At 56.4% G+C, this 21,251-nt stretch overlaps 1 protein-coding gene across 1 annotated transcript in view; it reads left to right on the top strand.

Moving 5' to 3' along the window:
* The first annotated feature begins 12,339 nt into the window (after window positions 1-12,339).
* Window positions 12,340-21,251, top strand: part of ASIC4 (acid sensing ion channel subunit family member 4) — a 98,086-nt gene continuing 89,174 nt past the window's right edge. Inside the window, exon 1 of the mRNA XM_056851696.1 lies at window positions 12,340-13,045. Coding sequence (XP_056707674.1) covers window positions 12,470-13,045 — 576 coding nt within the window. The 5' untranslated portion in view covers window positions 12,340-12,469. The remainder of the gene's footprint in view (window positions 13,046-21,251) is intronic.

The following is a 21,251-nucleotide window of genomic DNA, read 5'->3' as shown; positions in this document are numbered from 1 at the left end:
GTTCCTGGGCTACCTCATCGATGCTGCTAGTATCCACCCAACCCCATCAAAAGTCAAGGCGATCCACAGCGCCCCTCCACCCAAGTGCAAGCAGGAACTCCAGGCATTCTTAGGACTTTTGAATTTCTACCACGCCTTCCTGCCCAACAAGGCATTGGTCTCCGAGCCCCTCCACCGCCTACTGGACAAGTTACTCCATGGTTGTGGAACACGCCGCAACAGCGAGCCTTTGAGGCCGCCAAGGGCCTCCTCTCCTCGTCCAGCCTGCTTGTCCACTTCAACGAGAAATTGCTGGTGGTGCTGACCTGTGACGCTTCCCCATACGGTGTCGGCACGGTCCAGCAGCACCGTTTGCCTGACGGTCGGGAAGCCCCGATCGCCTTTTACTCCAGGACACTCACTCCAGCAGAGTACAACTACGCGCAGATCAACCGGGAGGCTCTCGCCATCGTGGCCGGTGTCAGAAAGTTCCACGACTTCATCTATGGCCGCCAGTGTAAGCACTTGTCCCATAGTACTCCTTAAAGCAACAGGTAGTCCAGACAGGTAGTCCAGAAAGGGTTGACTTTATTAGAAAACGTACAGGTATTCAGAGCTTGTAGACGTAAAGGCAGGAATGGGGGGGGGGAAGGATATACAGCAGAATATATGTGGTCATACAGGTCATATCAGATAGTACAGATTGCCATGGCAACCCCTAGGCTAACAGTGCCAGGCAACCCCTAGGCTAACAGTGCCAGGCAACCCCTAGGCTAACAGTGCCAGGCTCCCACGGGCATCAAAGGCTAGAGAGGAATGCAACGGTTAGATAAACAATCCTTGAGCAACACATCTGCGAGACGACAAAACACAGAGAGGAGAGGAGGCCTGACATTCTGCTCCCCTCAGGGCCCCCTCCCATCTTGTCAGGGGGTTGGCTTGTGGGGGTAGGCGGTGTGGAAGGCGCATACCAGGCGAGGGGCGGAGACGTCACAAGAGCGAACCCATTCATCATAGGCAGGGGGGAAGTGTTTCCAGTGAACAAGATATTGGAGGGAGCCATGACGAATCCAGAAGTCCAGAATTTTAGCAACTTCGAAATGCTCCCCCCCCCCCACCATCACTGGTTGATCAGGAAGAGGATCGAAATGCCACTCAGGGGACGAAACATGTGGTTTTAGGAGGCTTACATGGAAAACAGGGTGTATGCGTCTTAGCGTCTTTGGCAGGGAGAGTTCCACAGTTACAGGGTTAATGATCCGAGAAATAGGGTAGGGGCCCACGTATTTGGCACTGAGTTTTCCACACGGACGGGTGGATCGGAGATTCCTGGTGGACAGGTAGACTAAATCACCCACGTTAAAGTCCTGGCTGGGAGATCGGTGTTTGTCAGCTTGAGCTTTGTATTTACGTTTAGCCGGCTCAAAGTTTTTTACCAGCCAGGGCCAGGTGGTTTGAATTGCATGCACCCAGGTCGTCACGTCTTCGCCACCCCCCTCCCCCGAAACATCAACATGGCCAATGGGACTGAAGTCCTGGTCATATACAGCATGAAATGGGCTAAAACCTGTGGATTGGTGTACAGCATTGTTATAGGCATACTCAGCAAAAGGTAGCAATTCAACCCAATCATCTTGGTGGTAATTGACATAGCAACGAAGATAACATTCAAGTACAGCATTAACACGTTCAGTTTGCCCATCTGTTTGAGGATGGAAAGCACTAGACAGACCCTGTTCCATCCCCACCAGTTTAAGGAAAGCTTTCCAAAACTTTGCCACGTAGCTACTTCTGCGGTCGCTCACAATCTTGCGCGGAAAGGAATGTAGTCGGGAGACATGTGACACGAAGAGGCGGGCCAGTTTGGGGGCGGATGGGATACCTGCGCACGGGACGAGATGCACCTGTTTTGAAAACAGGTCGGTAATAACCCACAATAGTTTTCCCCTCGCTGAGAGGGAGATCAGTCATAAAATCCATAGCGATTAACTCCCAAGGTCTGGAGGGGGTTTCTAACGGCTGCAATAGACCAGAGGGTTTTCCTTGGGACCATTTAACAGTGGCACATATCGGGCAACTGCAGATGAACGAGTCCACGTCAGCAAGCATGCCCGCCCACCAAAACTGCCTGCGTAATAAGTGAAGCGTTTTCAAAAATCCAAAGTGCCCTGCGGTTTTGGCCCCATGAGCGAGCTGCAGGGCCTCCCTTTGCAACCCCTTAGGTACATACAGTTTGGAGTCTCTGTACCAATAATCACCCCGTTGCAGCAGAGAAGTGGGAAGTGTTTGAGCAGAATGTTCTGCCTGGCAGTGGGAATGAAGAGAGTCTAGGAAAGAGACAGGCAGATCCATCTTACCCTGAGAGGTGAGCGGGACATGGTCAGGATGAGTTGGAGAGGAGACCAGAGGCGAGTGTAAGGCTTTCCAGCCACCCTGGGCAATTCCCATAAAATCACTCACTCAGACGACCATCTCAGAAGCAGGTAACTTTATTAAGAAGCATCAGGTATGGCTAGGCCCCTACACAGCCAGAGCTGCAAGTGTTTACCAATACAAAAGTTCAAGACTATAAACAGTACTACATTGCAGGTGTCAGTTTCATGTTTTGAGAATGAAATGATAACAGTACCCAGACTAGGCTAGAGACCATACATCAAAGGAGCTCGTTAGCAGAAGCCTGTGGAAGCCAAGGTCAGGAGGGAGGGGGAAACGGGGAGAGGAGAGCGAGCGGGACATTCCAGCCGAGGCCTACACAAGAAATACTTCAGCAAGGCCTGAACCAATATTCCAGCAAAGCCTGAACCGCCGCTTTTACGGGCAGAACAGAAAGAGAGACAGGGCAGTACCTCACAGCGAGGAGGGGGGTCGAACAACCAGCTCGTCCTGGCATCTCGGTGCCGGAGGAGCGGAAGAAGCAGGCGAGGGAGTCAGATTTGAGTTCCGGGTGGTGGTTCCCCCCACACACACAAGCGTCCATGTTGACCGGTTCAGAACGGGAGTGGAGTTGGGTCTGGCACCTGGTTTGGACCGCTAGCGTAGGGAGTACTCTCCTGTGAGCAGGGGAGAAGAGCGACTCAGTGGGGCGGTCCACTTTGGTAGGATACTGGGGAAGGCGAGATAGGGCATCCGCCAGTACATTTTGTTTTCCAGGGACATGCTTGAGCACGAAACGGAATTGAGCGAAGAAGTCAGCCCAGCGTAGTTGCTTCGCGGACAATTTACAGGTCCCAGTTAGTGCCTCCAGGTTTTTGTGATCGGTCCAGACCTCAAAGGGGACCTTGGAACCTTCCAGGAACTGCCTCCAAATAGTGAGGGCATGGTAGACAGCAGCTGCCTCCTTTCCCCAAATGGGCCAGTTCAGTTGTGAGTGCGCGAATTTTTTTGAGAAATAAGCGCAGGGGTGCAACAAACCATCTGTACCCTGTTGCAAAAGAGCACCTCCCATGCCTACGTCGGAAGCATCTACTTGTACGATAAACATGTGTTCAGGATCAGGATGCTTTAGCACAGGTTCAGAGGTGAACAGTTGCTTAAGGGTTTGGAAAGCGGTCTGGCACTGGGGAGTCCATTGGATTTTTGTTGTGGGTAATGTGGCCGAAGTCCCCTTTCCCTTAGTCTTAAGTAGATCAGTGATTGGGAGTGCTACTTGAGCGAAATTGGGAATGAACCCTCGATAAAAGTTTGCAAAGCCTAGAAATTGTTGCACTTGTTTGCGGGTAGAGGGTGGATCCCAATCGATTACTGACTGTACCTTTGCAGGGTCCATGGGGAGACCTTGGTGCGATATAATGTAACCCAAGAATGTCAATTGTTCTCGGTGGAACTCGCATTTTGATGCTTTAGCATAGAGGTGGTTGTCTCTGAGGCATTGTAACACCTCCCTCATTAGAGCAACATGCTCGTCCATTGATTTGGAATAGATAAGGATATCGTCCAGATAAACAACCATGCCTCGGTATAACAAGTCATGTAGGATTTCGTTAATAAATTGCATGAAGACCCCCGGGGCCCCCTGTAATCCGAACGGCATTACAAGAAACTCAAACATACCGAAACAGCTGGAAAAGGCAGTGAGGGGTTTGTCTCCGTCACGAATCCTGACTCGATAATAAGCCTCAACTAAGTCCAGTTTAGTGAAAATGTGCCCCTCCTTTAGTTGCCCTAAGATGTCCGAAATCAACGGAATGGGGTAGGCGTTGGTTTGAGTAACTGCGTTGAGTTTTCAAAAATCTATGCATAAGTGCAAATCACCCGTTTTTTTGCAGACAAAGAAAGCGGGGGCTGAGTTAGGGGCAGAGGATGGCCGTATGAATCCACGAGCGACATTTTTGTCTAAAAAATCCCGCAATACAGTACGTTCAGCAGCGCTCATGGGGTAGATTTTACTCTTGGGAAGTTTACCATCCCCCTCCACTTTGATGGCACAGTCCGTTCTGCGGTGGGAGGGTAGTGCATCGCATTCTTTAGCATCAAAAACATCTGCAAAGTCCTGATAGTCAATGGGTAGTAAAGAAGAAGGGGGGGTGTCTGAGACCAACGCTGAGGCTGTCGGAAGGACAACAGCAGTGTTGGGCGCAGTTAGGATCAGAAAACATAATAGTATCAGCCTTCCAGTTTATAGAAGCATTGTGCCCCTTGAGCCAGTTTATTCCCAAAATGACTTCGTACCTGATAGGGGCTATGGTAAAGTCGATTTGTTCCCAATGAGTGCCAATACCCATAGCCACCCCACGGGTGCGACGGTCAACGCCCCCCCCCGAAAGCTACTGCCATCCATTTGAGCAAATTGGATGGGATCGGGCAGTGTCTCAGATTTGACTCTGAGCGCATTGAAAGTGGCCTCATTGATAAGGGAGCGCCCACAGCCGGAGTCTATGAGTGCTTTGACATGTATTTGGGGGCCTCTTTTGTAATGTTGTAACACCACGTCCACATATACAGTATTTTCAACTTCACTCACCATAACAGGAGCCTTGGGTTTCGCAGGAGAAACTGCAGAGGTCTGCGGTGTCACTCCGCTCACCGCAGACCCTGCTCGTTTTTTGAAAGATTGAGAGGGGATTCCAAATTGAGCGCCGGGGGATTCCAGGTGTGATCCTCATCCGAAGAAGGAGAACTGTCCCCCAATGGGGCACTTGTAATCCGAGACCCAGATGGGTCGGTAGATGTAGGGTTACTGGGAGTTTCTCCGACGTGAAGTGCAGAGGGCGCGTGTCGTCCCAGAGCAGTGCTGCAGGTAGCCGCAGTGCCTCTGCATTGAGGTCGCCCCCGCAGCAGTCCGCCTGGTCGGGGAGAAGGTGCGAGGTCCGGATGGCGCTGACAGGCAGCAGCAAAGTGGCCCATGTTGCCGCAAACGAGACAGGCTCCTCTCTGGAACCGGGCTGCGCTGGTCTCCGCGGGGTGGGGGCTGCAACTTTAGGAGGAGATTTCTGACGACTGCTCCCCTCTCTGGTCCGGCGTCAGACCAAAGATATAAACTGACGACGGTTTTCCACTTCTTCTGCCAGTAAAATCCAATCTTCCAGGGTGTCGGGGTGCCCAGTTCAAAATGTCAGGGTGTAGGGCTTCCCGGAAGTAGTATATTCGGGTGGCTTCGGGCCAATCCACAATTTTACTGGCAAGTCATTGGAACTCATCTGCGAATTCTCGAATGGGAGTAGAGCCTTGCCGGAGTTGCAGGAGTTCGGCTTTGGCCCTTTCTCCCAAGAAGGGATCCTCGAACCGCCTCCGCAGGGCAAACATGAAATTGTTGAGAGAGCGAATGGATCGGGCCCGAGTGTCAAACTGGAGGATCATCCAGTCGGCCGCTTTCCCTGTCAGCAGAGAGGCAACGAATCGAACACGGCTGTCTTCAGTGGGGAAGTACTGCCCTTGTTCCCTCATGTAACTGTCCACATGGTGCAGGAAACAGGGTAGGGTTTCGACCGAGCTGTCATAGGCCACCCTCAACCGAGGCTGCTTCCATTGTATAGGCGGGGGGGCAGGCAGCTGCCCTGGAGGCGGTGGAAACGGTGCTCCAGGGGCGGCAACACAGGTGCCCTGGGAGCCGGTAAACCGGGAGCGCCAGGGGCCGGCACCACCGACTGGGCGGGCGCTGGTTGGCCCAGCTGGGCTGGCGCTGGTTGGCCCGGTTGGGCTGGCGCTGGTTGGCCCGGTTGGGCTGGTGCTGGTTGGGCCGGCTGGACTGGCGCGGGTTGGGCCGGAATAGTTAGAGCTTGTTGCAAACGGTCATTTTCGTGAAGCAATTGTTCCATTTGATCCTGCAGACGGGCCACATGATCAGTCAAGTCCCGATTTTGATCCCTCAAGAGGTGCATTTCATCCCCAGCTCCCCCCGTGCGTCGGGACTGACTGACCCGAAGATCAGTAGCCCAGTGAGATCCGTCACCATACAGGTCTTCCTCGTCAGAGTAGTCCAATTCGGGCAGACGTTCCGCAAGGCGCCGTGCGCGTTGTGTGGTGCGAGACGGGGCAAAAGCTGGGGAAAATGTGGATCCGAATGAGAACCCAAATCCTACAGTGTTTTTAATACGTACGTCCGCGGCCACTCGCGCCCGATCAGTGGCCAATTGCTGCTCCTTGTCAGCCTGAGCCTTGGCCGCTGCCGAATCCGCCGCTCGTAACTGCTCCTCGGCCTTCTTTCGGTCTGCAAGTGCCTGGTCGGCTTCGAGCTTCAAGGCGGCGGTCGTGGTGACGATCGGAAGGGCTTCTTGCTCCAGAAGAGAGAGGAGTGGGGTAGAGTCCCCACCAAGCAGAGGTTGAACCTGGACAGCTAGAGCAGCTGCACCATCCCCAAACGTCGGGGTTAACAGTTGCATTAAATCAGCCACCGTGGTTGTGGTCAGGGGAGCTGCTGCCTGAAGCCCCCCTCCACGTGTCAGACATTGCTGCGCACACGGCTAAGGATCGCACCCTCGCCCGGGTTCTCAACTGGGTGGGGAAGGGGTGGCTGGCCAAGCCGGCCAGGGAATTCAAGCCGTTCACCACACGCCAACACGAGCTATCACTCAACAAGGGGTGCCTGCTCTGGGGGAGCTGCGTGGTGGTTCCGGCGAAGCTGTGCACAAGGGTCCTGGAGGCTCTACACGTCTGCCACCCGGGAATTGTGCGCATGAAGGCCCTGGCTAGGAGCTACATGTGGTGGCCAGGCATCGACGCTGCTGTCGAGGAGTGGGTGAGCCTTTGCCGATCCTGCCAGGAGTTGCGCCCAGAGATGCCACGCACCCCGACCCAGCACTGGGAGTCCACGCACACACCCTGGTCCCGCATCCACATAGACTTCGGGGGCCCTTCCAGGGTAAGACTTTTCTGATTATCGTGGACTCCTACTCTAAATGGCTGGAGGTTGTCGATGTCAGCTCCATGACCTCACGTATGGTCATCCGAGAGCTGCACAAGGTCTTCGCAACCCACGGCTTGCCGGACACCGTGGTCTCCGACAACGGGGCCCAACTTACGTCTTCCGAGTTCAAGGAGTTCCTGGCCAAGAACTTGATCCGCCATGCAACCTTGGCCCTGTTCCACCCCGCCACCAACAGACAGGCAGAATGGATGGTCCAGACTACCAAGGATGCGTTGCGGCGCATCGACCTCTGTGACTGGGACCGGGGGCTGGTGGATTTCCTCCTAGCACAGCACACTATGCTCAACTCCGTGACAGGGAAGAGCCCTGTGGAACTCCTCATGGGTCGCTGGCCGAAAACTCTGCTCGACTGGTTGCACCCCGACCTGGCGCCTGAGTACCCGGGCCACAAGGACTTGACCGCCACACCAAGGGTCGTTGAGCAGGACAACCCCATGTTTGCCTGAAACTACGGAGCGGGCCCCGCCTGGATTCCAGCCACGGTCCAGGACGCCACCAGTCCGGTATCCTATCGAGTCACCACCCCGGAGGGGCGTTTTGCGGCGCCACATCAACCAGCTACACTGCTGCCCCGCCGACTTGCCGGAAGCAGCCACGGTTCCAGCGCCGCTGCCAATTCCTGTCACCAGGGAGCCGGAACAACCGGAGCGACCGGAGCAACAGTTGCCACTGCCAGCGACGGACTCCTCCAGCAACCCGGCGGACCACAACTCAGCCACCGAGGGTGAGACTGATCCTGCAGCGACAGATCACCCGACATCCTGCATCCCAGGGCCGCGCTGTTCCCAGCGGAATTGATCGCGGATGAGCTACCTCCAGGACTTTGTGTGCTCCCAGTGCACAGCGAGGGTCGCTCGAACTTAGGGGGGAGGGGTGTTGTGTATGTATATAGTTGGGGGGTAAGCAAGGGGAGACCTAGGAGCTTGAGTTCTGCACGAAGGATCCTAACCCTGCTCACCCTATTGGTCAAGCAAACGGACCCCATTGGCTCTAAGCCAACATGTACCATTGGTCACCAGGAGGTTATCACGGATCAAGGGGGGAGTGGCCACAGGCAGTCAAGGGGGCATATAAACAAGGTTTGCTCATTGTGTTAACCAGTTCTGTTCCTGTTCTCAATAAACGCGGTTGCTGTTTGAACTCCGTCTCCGACCTCGTGAATCCTTCCCACGCGGACCTAACACTGTCCATCATTATTCTGTTCATGCTAAAAGCAGTTTTAAATAGACTTTCACTTTGCCTGGTTTAGGATAAGTGGAGCTCAGAAAAGAGCAGGGATTGGAGGTCTTAGGAATGGGTGGGGCTAAACCAAGTTTGTGTCTGGGATTGGTCACTCTTTTGAAGGGGTGGGTCATTGCTGTGCAAGGCAAGCTAGGCTGGGGCTCTGATACATTGAGTGAAAAGGAGTGTGAGTTTATGTGCTTTCTAAAATCCGTTATGTTTGGGATCTTTTGCTCTGCCAGAGATATAGTGGAAGATATTGTCGAAGGCTTTCACGGTCAGAGTTCATTGGTTCTTGTAGGTTATCCGGGCTGTGTAACCGTGGTCTTGGAATTTTCTTTCCTGACGTTTCGCCAGCAACTATGGCAGGCATCTTCAGAGTAGTCACACTGAAGGACAGTCAGGAAAGAAAATTCCAAGACCATGGTTACACAGCCCGGATAACCTACAAGAACCAGTATAGTGGAAGGCTCATGGGAGGCTGCTGCACCACCCTAAAGAAGAGCCCAACTGTGGTTCTTGGGTCACGTGTGGGGTCTCCCTGGGACTTCAAGATAAACAGATTTAAAAAAAAAAACTAGTGTCCGTGAGTGAAGAGGGGGCCATGGCACTTTTCCGGGAGGAAGAGATGGCTGCAGTGGTGCCCTGTGCAGAAACTCAAGGTGAGGAAGGTCTCTGGGGATTGCAGTCTGGAGTGGCAGGGCAGGGCACACAGGTGGCAAGAGGAGACATTTCAAGGATGGGGGGGGGGCAAGGCTCTCTCATGTATATATATAAGATTAACTTGTAAAACAGTGGTGTAATATCCAGACATTTGTTGCAGTTTCTTCCTGTACTGCATGGATGATGTGATATGTGTTCTGAAACAAGGTGAGGCTGGCAGCGCCAGAGAAATTGGACAAAGGTTAGGAGCCAGTGACAGAGTAAGGTTGTATTGGACACGCATAGGCCTATGAGAGACACCGATCTGCATGTGTTGCATTGTACACACACATACAACTGCATTTAACTGGTCTTCTAAAATCAGTAGCACGTGGCCGTTATTGTCACTGTGGTTCATTTTGAGGGCCGAAAATGTATGTTATTGGCATTCCTTAGTGGGCTGCTGAACTGTGTTGTTTTGCACCCTGGAGGCTCGCCAGCATCTCGGCTTGCACACTTCTCAGAAGCACTGTATGATCTTCGGTTTGGGCTGGCCTTTGAGCACCAGGTGTCTGTCTGCCGGGGACAGAACCCTTTGAACGATCTCTTAGTGTGATGAATTCTAAATTTATTGTATGCCTTCTGTTGTTCAGCTTGAGAACTGGGTGGGCTATAGCTCTAAATAAATAAAAATTGAATGCTAGGTTACCTAATATGCATTGGTGGGTATGGAGGGGTGGGGGTCCATGAGGAAGGGAGGGGAGAGCAAGTTGAGGCTTTGTTGGGTGACAACCATGGAGAAAGTAACCTGTGAGGGTGAAGCAGCAGCAGAATTGGAGTATCATCTGAAGTCTGTTCTGTCTAGATGCTGGTCCAGATGCTGGTCCCCAGTGAGTCAGCCTCCCAGTACTTCCTGTAGAGCCCTACAGCTGCTTGCCCCCCTGCCCGCTGCCCAGATAGAGAGAACGTCCCCCCCCCCCGTGTTGCCACTGGCACAGGAATGTAGAGTGAACTGTAAGACTGCTAGATCGCCCGGTTTTCCTCCCCCCCCCCCCGCCAGCCCCACGGGATCCCCCGGCGCCGTGCCCGTGTGGTCTGTTCCTTATTCCACCGGGGTCTGGGATGATCTGGCGTCGGGGCCGCCTTGAGAGCCGCGGGCGAGCTGGCGAGCGCCGAAGAGCCGCTTCGGAGAGGCAGGCGCGCGCCTCGAGCGAGGCTCAGCTTCCCGCGGCCCCTCCGCCCCGGCTGGCCCAGCGCCCCGTTTCGCGGGTTTGAGCCCCGTCCCGCCGCCGGCCGCTCCCGCGGAACAGCGCCCGCCTCTCTCGGGCAGCCCGCAAAGGCGCCCTGCTGCCTCCCGGGAGCGGGCCGTGGGCGGAGGCCGCCTGGCCAGCGGGAAGGGCGGCCGGGGCGGAGGGGGGGGGTGAGCTCCCGCCGGCGGGCGGAAGGGACCCGGTGCGGACCGGGAGGGCTGCGGGGGCGCGTCGGGCTCCCCTTTGCCCGCCCCCCTGCCCCCGCGGCAAGCGCTCGGCTGCCAGGCTCTGCTGGCGCGCCCGGAGGTCCCTCTTCCGCCCCCGATTCCCACCGCTTCCAGCCGGTGCCCCGGGGGGCGGGCGGGCATCGAGCCCCGTCGGCCTGCCCCTGCGGGCCCCGGCTATCCCGAGGGCCGGGCGCCGCGCCCGGTCGAGCCGCTCCCTCGGGGCCAGCGCCGCGTCGCTTCGGCAGGCCGGCGGGGCCGGGCGGGCTGGCCCCGGGCCTTCTGGTTTCGGGCGCACCGGAGGCCCGGGGGGGGGGGGGGAAGGTGCCGCCTTGGCTTCGCCGCTCTCCGGCTGCCCGTTGGCCCCGTCCGTCCGGATTCCGCGCGCTCTGCGCGGGGGCTGACGGTGGAGTTGGGCGGCCGCGGCCGGGGCCCACGGGCAGCCGGAGCGCGGCGAAGGCCAGGCGGCCCCTCCGCCGGGTCGAGGGGGGCCTTGGCAGGCGGGACCGGGGCCCCCCGCCAGCAGCTCCCGCTGCCCAGGACGCGGCTCTTTTCCGGCGGGGCCCCCGGCCGCCCGCTCCGGCCCGCCCGGCTGGGCACAGCCCGGCTGCCCCCGCCGCCGCCGGCGCGCTTCCGCCCTCCTTCCCCGCGGCGGGTCCCGGGGCCACTCCCGCCGCCGCGTGGCCCGAGGGCGGGGCGGCCCTGGCCCCCAGCCCCCAGCCCCCAGCCCCCAGCCGCCGCCCGCCGAGCCCCGGGCGGCTCGTGCCGCAGGCGGGGCGCGGGCAGTGCCGCGGTAGCCTGCCTCCCCGCCGCCGCAGCTGCGCTCCCTCCCGCCGGTCGATAAGCCCTTCACTTTTGGCCGCTCGCTTGTGCCGCGGGGAGTGGGGTCGATAGGCGGGGGGGGGCGCCTCCCGCCGGCTCCCCCTCCCCCGCCGCCCGCTCCTGCTCCAATTAGGCGGTCCTGGAGCCGGCGGGGGGGGGGGGCTGCCCATTGGCCCCCGGCGCCAGGCGAGGTGCGCGGGGCGCAGCGCTGCCGGGCGGCTCCCCGCGCAACTTTTCCCCCCCCCGCTGCCCCCCCCCCCCGCAAAGAGGCGTTTAAGACCCGCGGAGAGGGAAGGTGGGGCTTGGGAGGCTCCGGCGCGCCGGCGGCGGGGCTGGCTTGAGGCGCGTGGGGTGGCCGAGCCTTTCGGAGGAGCCTCAGCAGCCCGGAGCAGCCGCCGCCGCCAGAGAAGAGGCGGGCGGGCAGGCGGGCGGGTCTCCTTTGCTGGGCGCCGGCCGACTTTGCCGGCTTGCGAGCGCTTGCAACAAGTGGCTCCCCCGCCAGTGCGGAGGGGCGGCTGGCGCGAGCGCGGCTCCCTCCTCCCCCGCCCTTTTGATTTGAGGATGAAATAATGTTGACATGCCTTGAATTATTAAGCACCCCCTGGATCTTATTAGCGCGCGGTGCCTAAATGCGGCCGGTCCCCGGCGGGGTCTCAGCCGGGCGCGCGGAGGAGCGGCACACCGGGCGGGCGGCAGGGGCAGCGGCGGGCGGCTCGGGCAGCTGGGCTGGCGCAGAGAAGGCGGCCGAAGCGCCGGGAGGAGATCCCTCGTGAGACAAGAGCGGCGGCGGAGTGGGAGCAGGCTCCCCCGGCCTCTTCCTCCTCCTCCTCCTCCTCCTCCTCCTGCGATCTTGCTGGTTTAGGGGCGTCCTGCAGCAGCCAGGGGCGAGCGGCCGGTGCCGGGCACCTCAGGCTCCCGCTGCCTCTCCTCGCTGGGGGGGCAGCGCGCTGCCTGGTGCTTCGGCACAGATGCCGATTGAGATTGTCTGCAAAATCAAATTTGCAGAGGAGGATGAGAAGCAGGCGGCGAAAGAGGAAGGGGACGAGGAGAGCTTGCTAGAGGAGCCCCGCCGGCCACGCCACCGGGACCTGGCCGCCTTTGCGGGCGCCAGCACCTTGCACGGCCTCGGTCACGTTTGCCGCTCGGGGCGTCCGGGCGTCCGGCAGGCCCTCTGGGCGCTTGCCTTTGTGGCCTCGCTGGCCTTTTTCCTGTACCAGGCCGCCCGGTCGGCGCTCTTCTACCTGGAGCACCCGCACGTCACCAGCTTGGACGAGGAGGCCGCTCACAAGATGATCTTCCCGGCCGTCACCATCTGCAACATCAACCGTTTCCGCCACTCTGCGCTTACCGATGCCGATATCTTCCACCTGGCCAACATGACCGGACTGCCGCCCAAAGACCGTGATGGACACAAGGCCTCAGACCTTCTGTACCCTGACCCAGACATGGCTGACATTGTCAACCGCACTGGACACCAGCTGGACGACATGCTCAAGAACTGCAGCTTCAGTGGGGAGAATTGCTCTGCGGAGAACTTCACTGTGGTGAGTAGACTGCCCTGCCTTTCCCTGAGCTCTTCTTCCTCTTCCATAAAGCAGAGGGAGGACTGAATGCATTGATGCTACCCAAGTTCATGCCAGGACTGAGTTTGCAGCTCAAGTTTCTCTCTGGCAGAGAATAAGGCTTGAGCTGCTCTGGAGGGATGGGTGACAGCCTACCAAGACCTGCGGGGAAGAGGCACACGAGCTTTCTGGGCCCTAAAAGTACTGCCCAGTTCTGAGACCGGGCAACCGTCTTATCCAAGTAGAGTAGACCACCACATAATGTGAAGGGAACGAGGAGCAGACGACCCTGTAAGCTGGGAGCAGGGAAATCGTAAGATGCCCAGAGCAGACGGGAGGTGCCTGAGTGGGTGCAGAATGCAGCCGGAGGTTCCGGCATTTCATCCACAATGAGCTGGAAAAGAAATACGTCTCTCAGCGCCAAGAAGCCCATACTTGCCGCTCAGTGCCCATAGTGGCACTGCCCAAGTCCCAACCAGGGCTATACAGCAGCCACTCTGCCCATCCTCTTGGCACTTTCTGGCATGGATCTGTCTGCTGTGGATCAGCCTGTACTATCAGGGGATGCTTCCCGCCGGGTGGAATGAGCCAGTCCCGCACTTGCTCTAATATTGAGTCTGAAAATCACAAATCCCTGCTGTGGTTTGGGGAAATAAATGTGCTGAGCGGGCGGAATACCTGATGGGACCCTTTTCAGACCATAATGACTCTGGAAATGAGCTGCTTCTCTCCTGTGGACACCGGAGGCTTGCTTCGCCTCCTGATTGCTTTGTGTGGAGGGGCGGGGAGGGCTTGGGGGTTGCAGGACCGGAAGAAGCCTAGAGGGTGAGGCTGTGGGGAGAAGTCGCACACAAACATGTTCACCAATGGGTCAGAGGTCAGCTTCCTGGCCAGGGTGGCCACACATGCTCTCTCCTGTTCCTAAGATCCTGTTTTGCCATTAGATGTCTGGTATAGCACAGCCCTTGGGAATATGAGGCTGGGAATCCGGGAGTACACCTTTCCCTGGGGCCCTTTGGGAATCCTGCCCTATGATTAGCATATGGGTTGTTTAAAGTCCTTTGCTGCTTGCATTCCTTGTGAGCTATGTCAGAATGCTAGGCTGGCGCGCAGAGGGAAAGGCAACGTAGCGCGCAGAGGGAAAGGCAACATAGCGTATGCATGCGCATGCACGTACTTATGTCCACAAAAATCCAAATTCTGTATTCCAGGTTGTAGAATCTGGAAATATGCAAGCTAAGTCCTGATTTCTGACCCCTGGAAATCCTGTTCAAGTCACCACAATTACCATAAGCTTCTAAGAATCAAACTACAAGATCCTTTGTAGTTATTACTGAACTACAATTTCAGGAGACTACCCGTTTCTTGAGAGCTGTAGAAGAGAGGAGAGACAAAACAAAAATCTGGCTGAGAAAGTGTTATTCAGCCAGATTTTTGTTTTGTTTTGCGGGATGGACACAGGTCTACTTCCCCCCCGCCCCAGGCAAATAGCAGCCTGGGCAGGGAGTATTCTGATAGAAAAAATGAGAAAGGGTTAAAATTCCTCACAATTTTTTAAAAAATTGGCTACCTCCTGCCATTGCCTTTCAGTTACAAAATAATAATTAGGAGATCTACTTGTAGATCTCTCATATGATGTGTTGCTTGGCCCTGAGATTTTACTAGGGGTTGCCTTTCTTTTTCAGCCTGCCTTTTTTTCCTGAAGGACTAGAAACTTGCTTTTTTTTATAAAGATAAAAACTTTGCTTCTCAGAATGCTCAGTTCTGATCCAGTATCAAATTCTGTGCTTGTGGTAGCATATAGAGAGCTATAACTGTGGTACAATCTGTGTGGGGAGTGTACGCTGGGGAGGAACATTAATGGATGAAAATGTTTCCTCTAGCAGCAGCCGAATACCAAAGATATGGCTTTGATATGTGGCTTCAGCGAAGATGCGCCATGGTGCCCCCCCCCCCCCGGCAGCATGTGGGACAAGAGAACGGGACCTTTGGCTCACTTTTTGTCCATTTCAGCAGCAATCTCTGCACTTGCCTGTGCTAAGTGGCTGCAGTTTGGCGGCACGGGCAGAAGTGAAGGGAAATGAGCGTGGAGGAAAGTCAGAGGCTTGGGGATGGTGCCCTTGGAAAGAGCCGCTGTGGGGGGCTCTGCGTGCGTCCGGTTCCCCTGCTGCTGCTGCTGCTGCTGACAGCTGTTCTGGCTGTTGTCTTGCCACTGAGTTGCCTGGTGCTCCCGTCGTTGCATCGCATGATGAATCCCCTTTAAAGATCCTGTAAGTAAGAGCGGTGCTCGGTAAATGATCTCCCTCTATTTAGCGTCACAAATCCACATTCTTTATGGGACGGCAAATTAAGGGGCCGCCGGGAAAATTCCCCGGCGTAAGCATCTCCTGTGCAGTAAAGCCCAGTGTGAGAGATCCCCCTCTCTGAGTTTGCTTCTCCAAATCAGTTGCTCAGACGTTGATACAGAAACAATCGATTTATTGAAGCCTTCAGGAGATGAGACAGGCACAGGTAGAAAGTTGCAAGTGAGGGGCTATACGGGTTTACAGAATATATTGACTCCAGGGCACTGGGGCACTGGGGTTCACACTTATTGTTATGGGAAGTTACAAGCTTGGCATAATACAAAACATCAGACAGATCCCAGGAAGTCTGGGCGGCTATCACACTTCCAAGGCCGCATCGGCCTGAGGGAGTACTGGCAGGAAGAACAGCGGGGGGGGGGAAGATACATGGGCCATCAGGCCTGGCGCCTGAGACCAGAAGGTGTGAACTGCTTTTACGAGTTCACTGATAACACAGCAGGTGATGGAAAGCAGAGACACAAAGACAGAGACCCTCACATTCTGCCCCCCTTAAGGCCCCCCCCCGGGGTCCCCGAGAGGACGAGGCTTATCGGGATAAGCAAGGTGGAATTCCCGGACTAAGCGAGGAGCCGCCATGTGGGGTGCGGCCACCCATTCGTCATGAGCGGAGCCAAGGTTTTTCCAGCGAACAAAGTAAAACAGTTTCCCTTTCTTCCATTTGGAGTCTAAAACCTTGGATATTTCCAAATGGGTGTCCCCTCCCACTACGGTAGGAATCTCGTGTGCGGGAGGGGGATGGAACTGGGGGGCTGCCACATAGGGTTTGAGGAGGCTTATATGAAAGACTGGATGGACTCCTTTCAGAGTTTTTGGGAGGTCCAGTTCCACAGTAACCTCGTTGATTACTCTGGTAATGGGGAAAGGTCCCACATAACGGTCGCTCAGTTTTTTGCAGGGGCGAAGAGAGCGGAGGTTTTTGGTGGACAGATAGACTTGCTCCCCCACCTTGAGTTCCCATCCCGGAGACCGGTGCTTGTCTGCTTGTTCCTTGTACTTGCTTTTTGCCCTTTCCAGATTTTTGAGCAACCATGGCCAGGTGGATTTAACCACCTGAATCCACTCCTGAAGGTCAGGGGTAGACTGGAGCTCTGGCGAGACGGGGGCAGAACCGAAAGGGCCGAAATCCGTCCCGTATATAACTTGGAAGGGACTAAAGCCGGTAGAGGAATGAGGCGCATTGTTATACGCATATTCGGCAAATGGCAGCAGGTCGACCCAGTCGTCCTGGTGGAAATTTACATAGCAACGCAAATAACATTCTACCACCGCATTTACTCGTTCTGTTTGACCATCCGTTTGGGGGTGATAGGCGGAAGAAAGGCCCTGCTCTTCCACTCCCATTAACTTTAGGAAGGCCCGCCAGAATTTGGCAACAAACTGGACCCCCCGGTCGGAGAGGACCTTCCTCGGGATCGAGTGTAGCCTGAGGACGTGTGTGATGAACAGTTTAGCTAAGCCCTGGGCTGAAGGAAGGCCTGCACATGGAACGAAGTGAACCTGTTTGGAAAAGAGGTCTGTGATAACCCAAAGAACCGTTTTTCCCCGACTCGGAGGTAGGTCGGTGATAAAATCCATGGCGATGACTTCCCAGGGACGGGAGGGGCTCTCAAGCGGTTTGAGAAGCCCTGGGGGTTTTCCCATCCGTTTCTTGGCTGTGGCGCAGGTGGGGCAGCTGCGCACATACAACTCAACATCAGATCTCATACCGGGCCACCAGAATTGTCTTCGAACCAGGTGAAGCGTTTTTATGAAACCAAAATGACCCGCTAGCCTGGCACCATGGACAAGTCCCAATACTTCCTTGCGAAGAGAGGAGGGGACGTACAGTTTCCCCCCTTGCACCCACCAAGTGTTGGTACGTTCCAGACCAGTGGGGAGGAGATGATGCTCCTCCTCCTGCAAGGAGGCGTCCCGGAGTCGCTGTTGGAAGGCTTCCGGGATGCCTTTGAGTGTAGGGGGGGTCTCCGGTGGTCGGGCTTGGGACCGGGTGGTGACGGCTAAGCTAGGAACTTCCCCTCGCTGCTCGGGAGTGAACAGGGAGTCGACTGGGCGATCGAAATCGTTGCGATACTGGGGAAGTCGTGACAAAGCGTCGGCTAGGGCATTTTCTTTGCCAGGGACATGTCTGAGAGTGAACCGGAACTTAGCGAAAAATTGGGCCCACCGAACCTGTTTGGCATTGAGTTTTCTAGCCCCCTTGAGGGCCTCAAGATTCTTGTGATCGGTACACACTTCGAATGGCAGTTCGGCCCCTTCCAAGAAGTGTCGCCATATGGTAAGGGCATGTTTGACCGCTGCTGCCTCCTTCTCCCAAATGGCCCAGTTGATTTCAGACTGGGAAAACTTCTTGGAGAAGTAGGCGCATGGTCTCAACCGTCCCCCCTCATCCCTCTGCAATAGGGCCCCGCCCATGGCTACATCCGAGGCATCCACTTGCACCACAAAAGGCTTGGTGCAATCTGGGTGAGCCAAAACGGGTTCGGATGAAAAAAGTAGCTTCAAACGTTCAAAAGCTAGCTGGCACTGGGGGGACCATTGCAAACGGGCTGAGGGAAGCGCGGCGCTAGCCCCCTTGTCCTTGGTACGCAACAGGGCAGTGAGGGGAAGCGCAACTTGGGCAAAGTTAGGAATGAAGTTCCGGTAAAAATTGGCAAACCCCAAAAACTGCTGAAGTTGGCGGCGGGTAGTGGGGGGTTCCCAGTCCCGCACTGCCTGGACCTTGGCGGGGTCCATTTCCAACCCTTGGTGGGAGATCACATACCCCAGAAATGTAATGGAGGGTTGGTGGAATTCACATTTGGACACCTTAGCATACAGTTTGTGCTCCCGCAGCCGCTGGAGCACCTCTCGCACTAGGCGCACATGGTCTTCCATGGTTTCAGAGTAAATAAGGATGTCATCGAGAAATACCACCACCCCCCGAAACAGCAAATCATGCAAAACCTCATTAATTAATTGCATAAAGACACTCGGAGCCCCCGAAAGTCCGAACGGCATGACTAGGTACTCAAACATCCCAAAACAACTGGAAAAGGCCGTTTTGGGTTCGTCTCCTTCTTTGATGCGAATGCGGTGGTAGGCTTCTACCAAGTCCAGTTTGGTGAAGATTCGGCCCTCCTTTAATTGTGCTAGAAGGTCAGGAATAAGAGGGAGGGGGTAAGCATTAGACTGGGTGACTGCGTTCAGTCTGCGAAAGTCAATACACAGTCTTAAATCTCCCGTCTTTTTCTTTACAAAGAAAGCTGGGGCTGAATAAGGAGCCTTGGAGGGGCGTATGAAACCCCTCGCCAGATTGACATCCAGATAGTCTCGCAACACTGTCTTTTCACTAGGGCTCATGGGGTAAACCTTTCCCTTAGACAGTTTGCCTTCCCCTACAATCTCGATGGCACAGTCCGTTTCTCTGTGGGGAGGCAGTTCGTCGCACTCTCTAACATCAAAAACATCAGTAAATTGCGAGTACTCAGAGGGTAATTGAGGAGAGACTGGGGCGGGGGACCCTACCAGTGCGGCGGCTGGAGTCCTGAGTACCCGTTCCTTGTCATGCAACCCACAGGGGTTTTCGGGGAAGGAAAGCACCCGTTTAACCCAATCAATGGAGGGATTGTGCCCCCTTAACCAGTTCATCCCTAACACCACAGGGGTTACAATAGGGGCGATAGTGAAATACAACCGTTCCCAATGTTCCCCCACGGACATAATCACGGCTGCAGTTCTGTGGGTCACCGGGCCCCGTTTAAAGTCACTCCCGTCCATTTGGGAAAAACGGAGGGGTCCCGGAAGCCGCTTGCGCCGGACACCCAACTTCTTGGCAGTTTCCTCATTTATCATGGTGCGGGCACACCCCGAGTCGACCAACGCGGGGACCTCTAACGGGGGACCCCCTTTGGGTAGGGACAGATGGACACGCACAAATACATTGTCCTCTTGGGCGCTTACCATCGGTGGAGCTCCTTGCACAACGATAGGGACGGTCTGCTGCGGAGCCCCCACTACAGCAGACCGACGGCGTTTTTTGCCGGCTGTTCCCACTCTTCCTCCTCGCTGGAAGAGGGGGACGGGGTAGTGGCCTCCGGGGAGCCGTCCGAATCAAAGACGGTATTTGTAATCCGGGACCCCGATGGGACCGTAGAGTCGGATGCCCCATCCTGGGGACGTGCGTGGAGAGCGGAGGGTGCGCCGGAGCGCCGGCTCAGTGGTCCACTTCTGCGGCGAGGCTGGCTGTCGGCGGCCGGTTTCGTCGGCTCGGCCTGGGTTTGGCGGGGAGGGGTCGGACGGCCTGAGCGAGAGGGGCATTGCGATGCAAAGTGACCCTTTCCCCCGCAGATCAGGCAGACGCCGGCCTCGAACCGCTTGCGGCGTTCCGCGGCCGAGAGGACCCCGCCACCCCCTTGCCGGAGTTCCCGGCCACGGTCACCCCGGGGCCTGGGGTCTCGCCCAATCCGTTGCTTGGACAAGTTCAGGAGTTGTTTGCGATTCTCGATGTCAGCAGCATGGCGAACCCAACCTTCCACATCCGGGGGGTTCCCTTGCATGAAGGCCCAATGTTGGAGGTCTGGGTTGAGACCCTCCCTGAAACATTGTACCAAGGTAGCCTCACTCCAGTCCAGAATTCGGCTAGCCAGTGACTGGAACTCACTTGCATACTGCGCCACCGACTTAGTCCCTTGGCGCAGTTGCATCAGGGAGGCTTTAGCCCGCTCACCTAGAGTCGGGTCCTCAAAACGGTTTCGGAGTGCTACCATGAACTCGTCCAGGGTTCGCAGCACCGGCGAGCGGAGTTCATACTGCAACACCATCCAGGCAGCCGCCTCCCCTTGCAGTAAGGAAGCCACGTACTGCACCCGGGACTCCTCAGAAACGAAGGTTCGGCCTTGTTCCCGCATAAAAATGTCTACTTGGACCATAAAAAAGGTCAACTGGTCTCCCGACCCGTCATACGTGACTTTCAGGTCCCGACGGGCCGGGGGGGCAGGGGTTGCGGGCGGAACTACTGGCGCCCCGTCTGGGGGAGCACCGGCTGGAGGTTGCAATTTCAGCGCATCTAGGGTCGTGGCCATCTCACCCATTACGCGTTGCATGATCTCCATCTGCTCCTGCATAGCCCGGCGGTCTTCCTGCCACTGCTTTCGTTCTTCCTCCATGAGGGCCTCTTTGCGGGCCGGGTCCCCTTCGAGTCCCGTGCTGGGGAAGGCCAACCGGCGATCCTTCGCCGCAGTCCGCGAGAGCGACCAGCCCTTGGGAGAGTCCAGCCAATAAGTGAGCCCCCGGGGACGTCCGTCCCGATCTTGGTCGGGGGCGCGACCCTTCGGTTTCTTTGGCTTGGCTCCCTCCTCTTTAGGGTCCGGCTTCTCCGGCTCGTCCGGTTCCTTGGGGGCATCGGGGTTAGGGGTGGTGTCCTCGTCGGCTGACATTCTGTCCAAAGCGGTACAGCTGCAGTCCGAGAGGCAAGGACTTGCAACTTAATGTGAGAGATCCCCCTCTCTGAGTTTGCTTCTCCAAATCAGTTGCTCAGACGTTGATACAGAAACAATCGATTTATTGAAGCCTTCAGGAGATGAGACAGGCACAGGTAGAAAGTTGCAAGTGAGGGGCTATACGGGTTTACAGAATATATTGACTCCAGGGCACTGGGGCACTGGGGTTCACACTTATTGTTATGGGAAGTTACAAGCTTGGCATAATACAAAACATCAGACAGATCCCAGGAAGTCTGGGCGGCTATCACACTTCCAAGGCCGCATCGGCCTGAGGGAGTACTGGCAGGAAGAACAGCGGGGGGGGGGAAGATACATGGGCCATCAGGCCTGGCGCCTGAGACC

This window comes from Euleptes europaea, chromosome 6, assembly GCF_029931775.1.
Source record: "Euleptes europaea isolate rEulEur1 chromosome 6, rEulEur1.hap1, whole genome shotgun sequence".
Classification (NCBI taxonomy): Eukaryota; Metazoa; Chordata; class Lepidosauria; order Squamata; family Sphaerodactylidae; genus Euleptes; species Euleptes europaea.
Note: the sequence above shows the minus strand (reverse complement) of the source record. Positions and strands in the feature narration are given on the sequence as shown.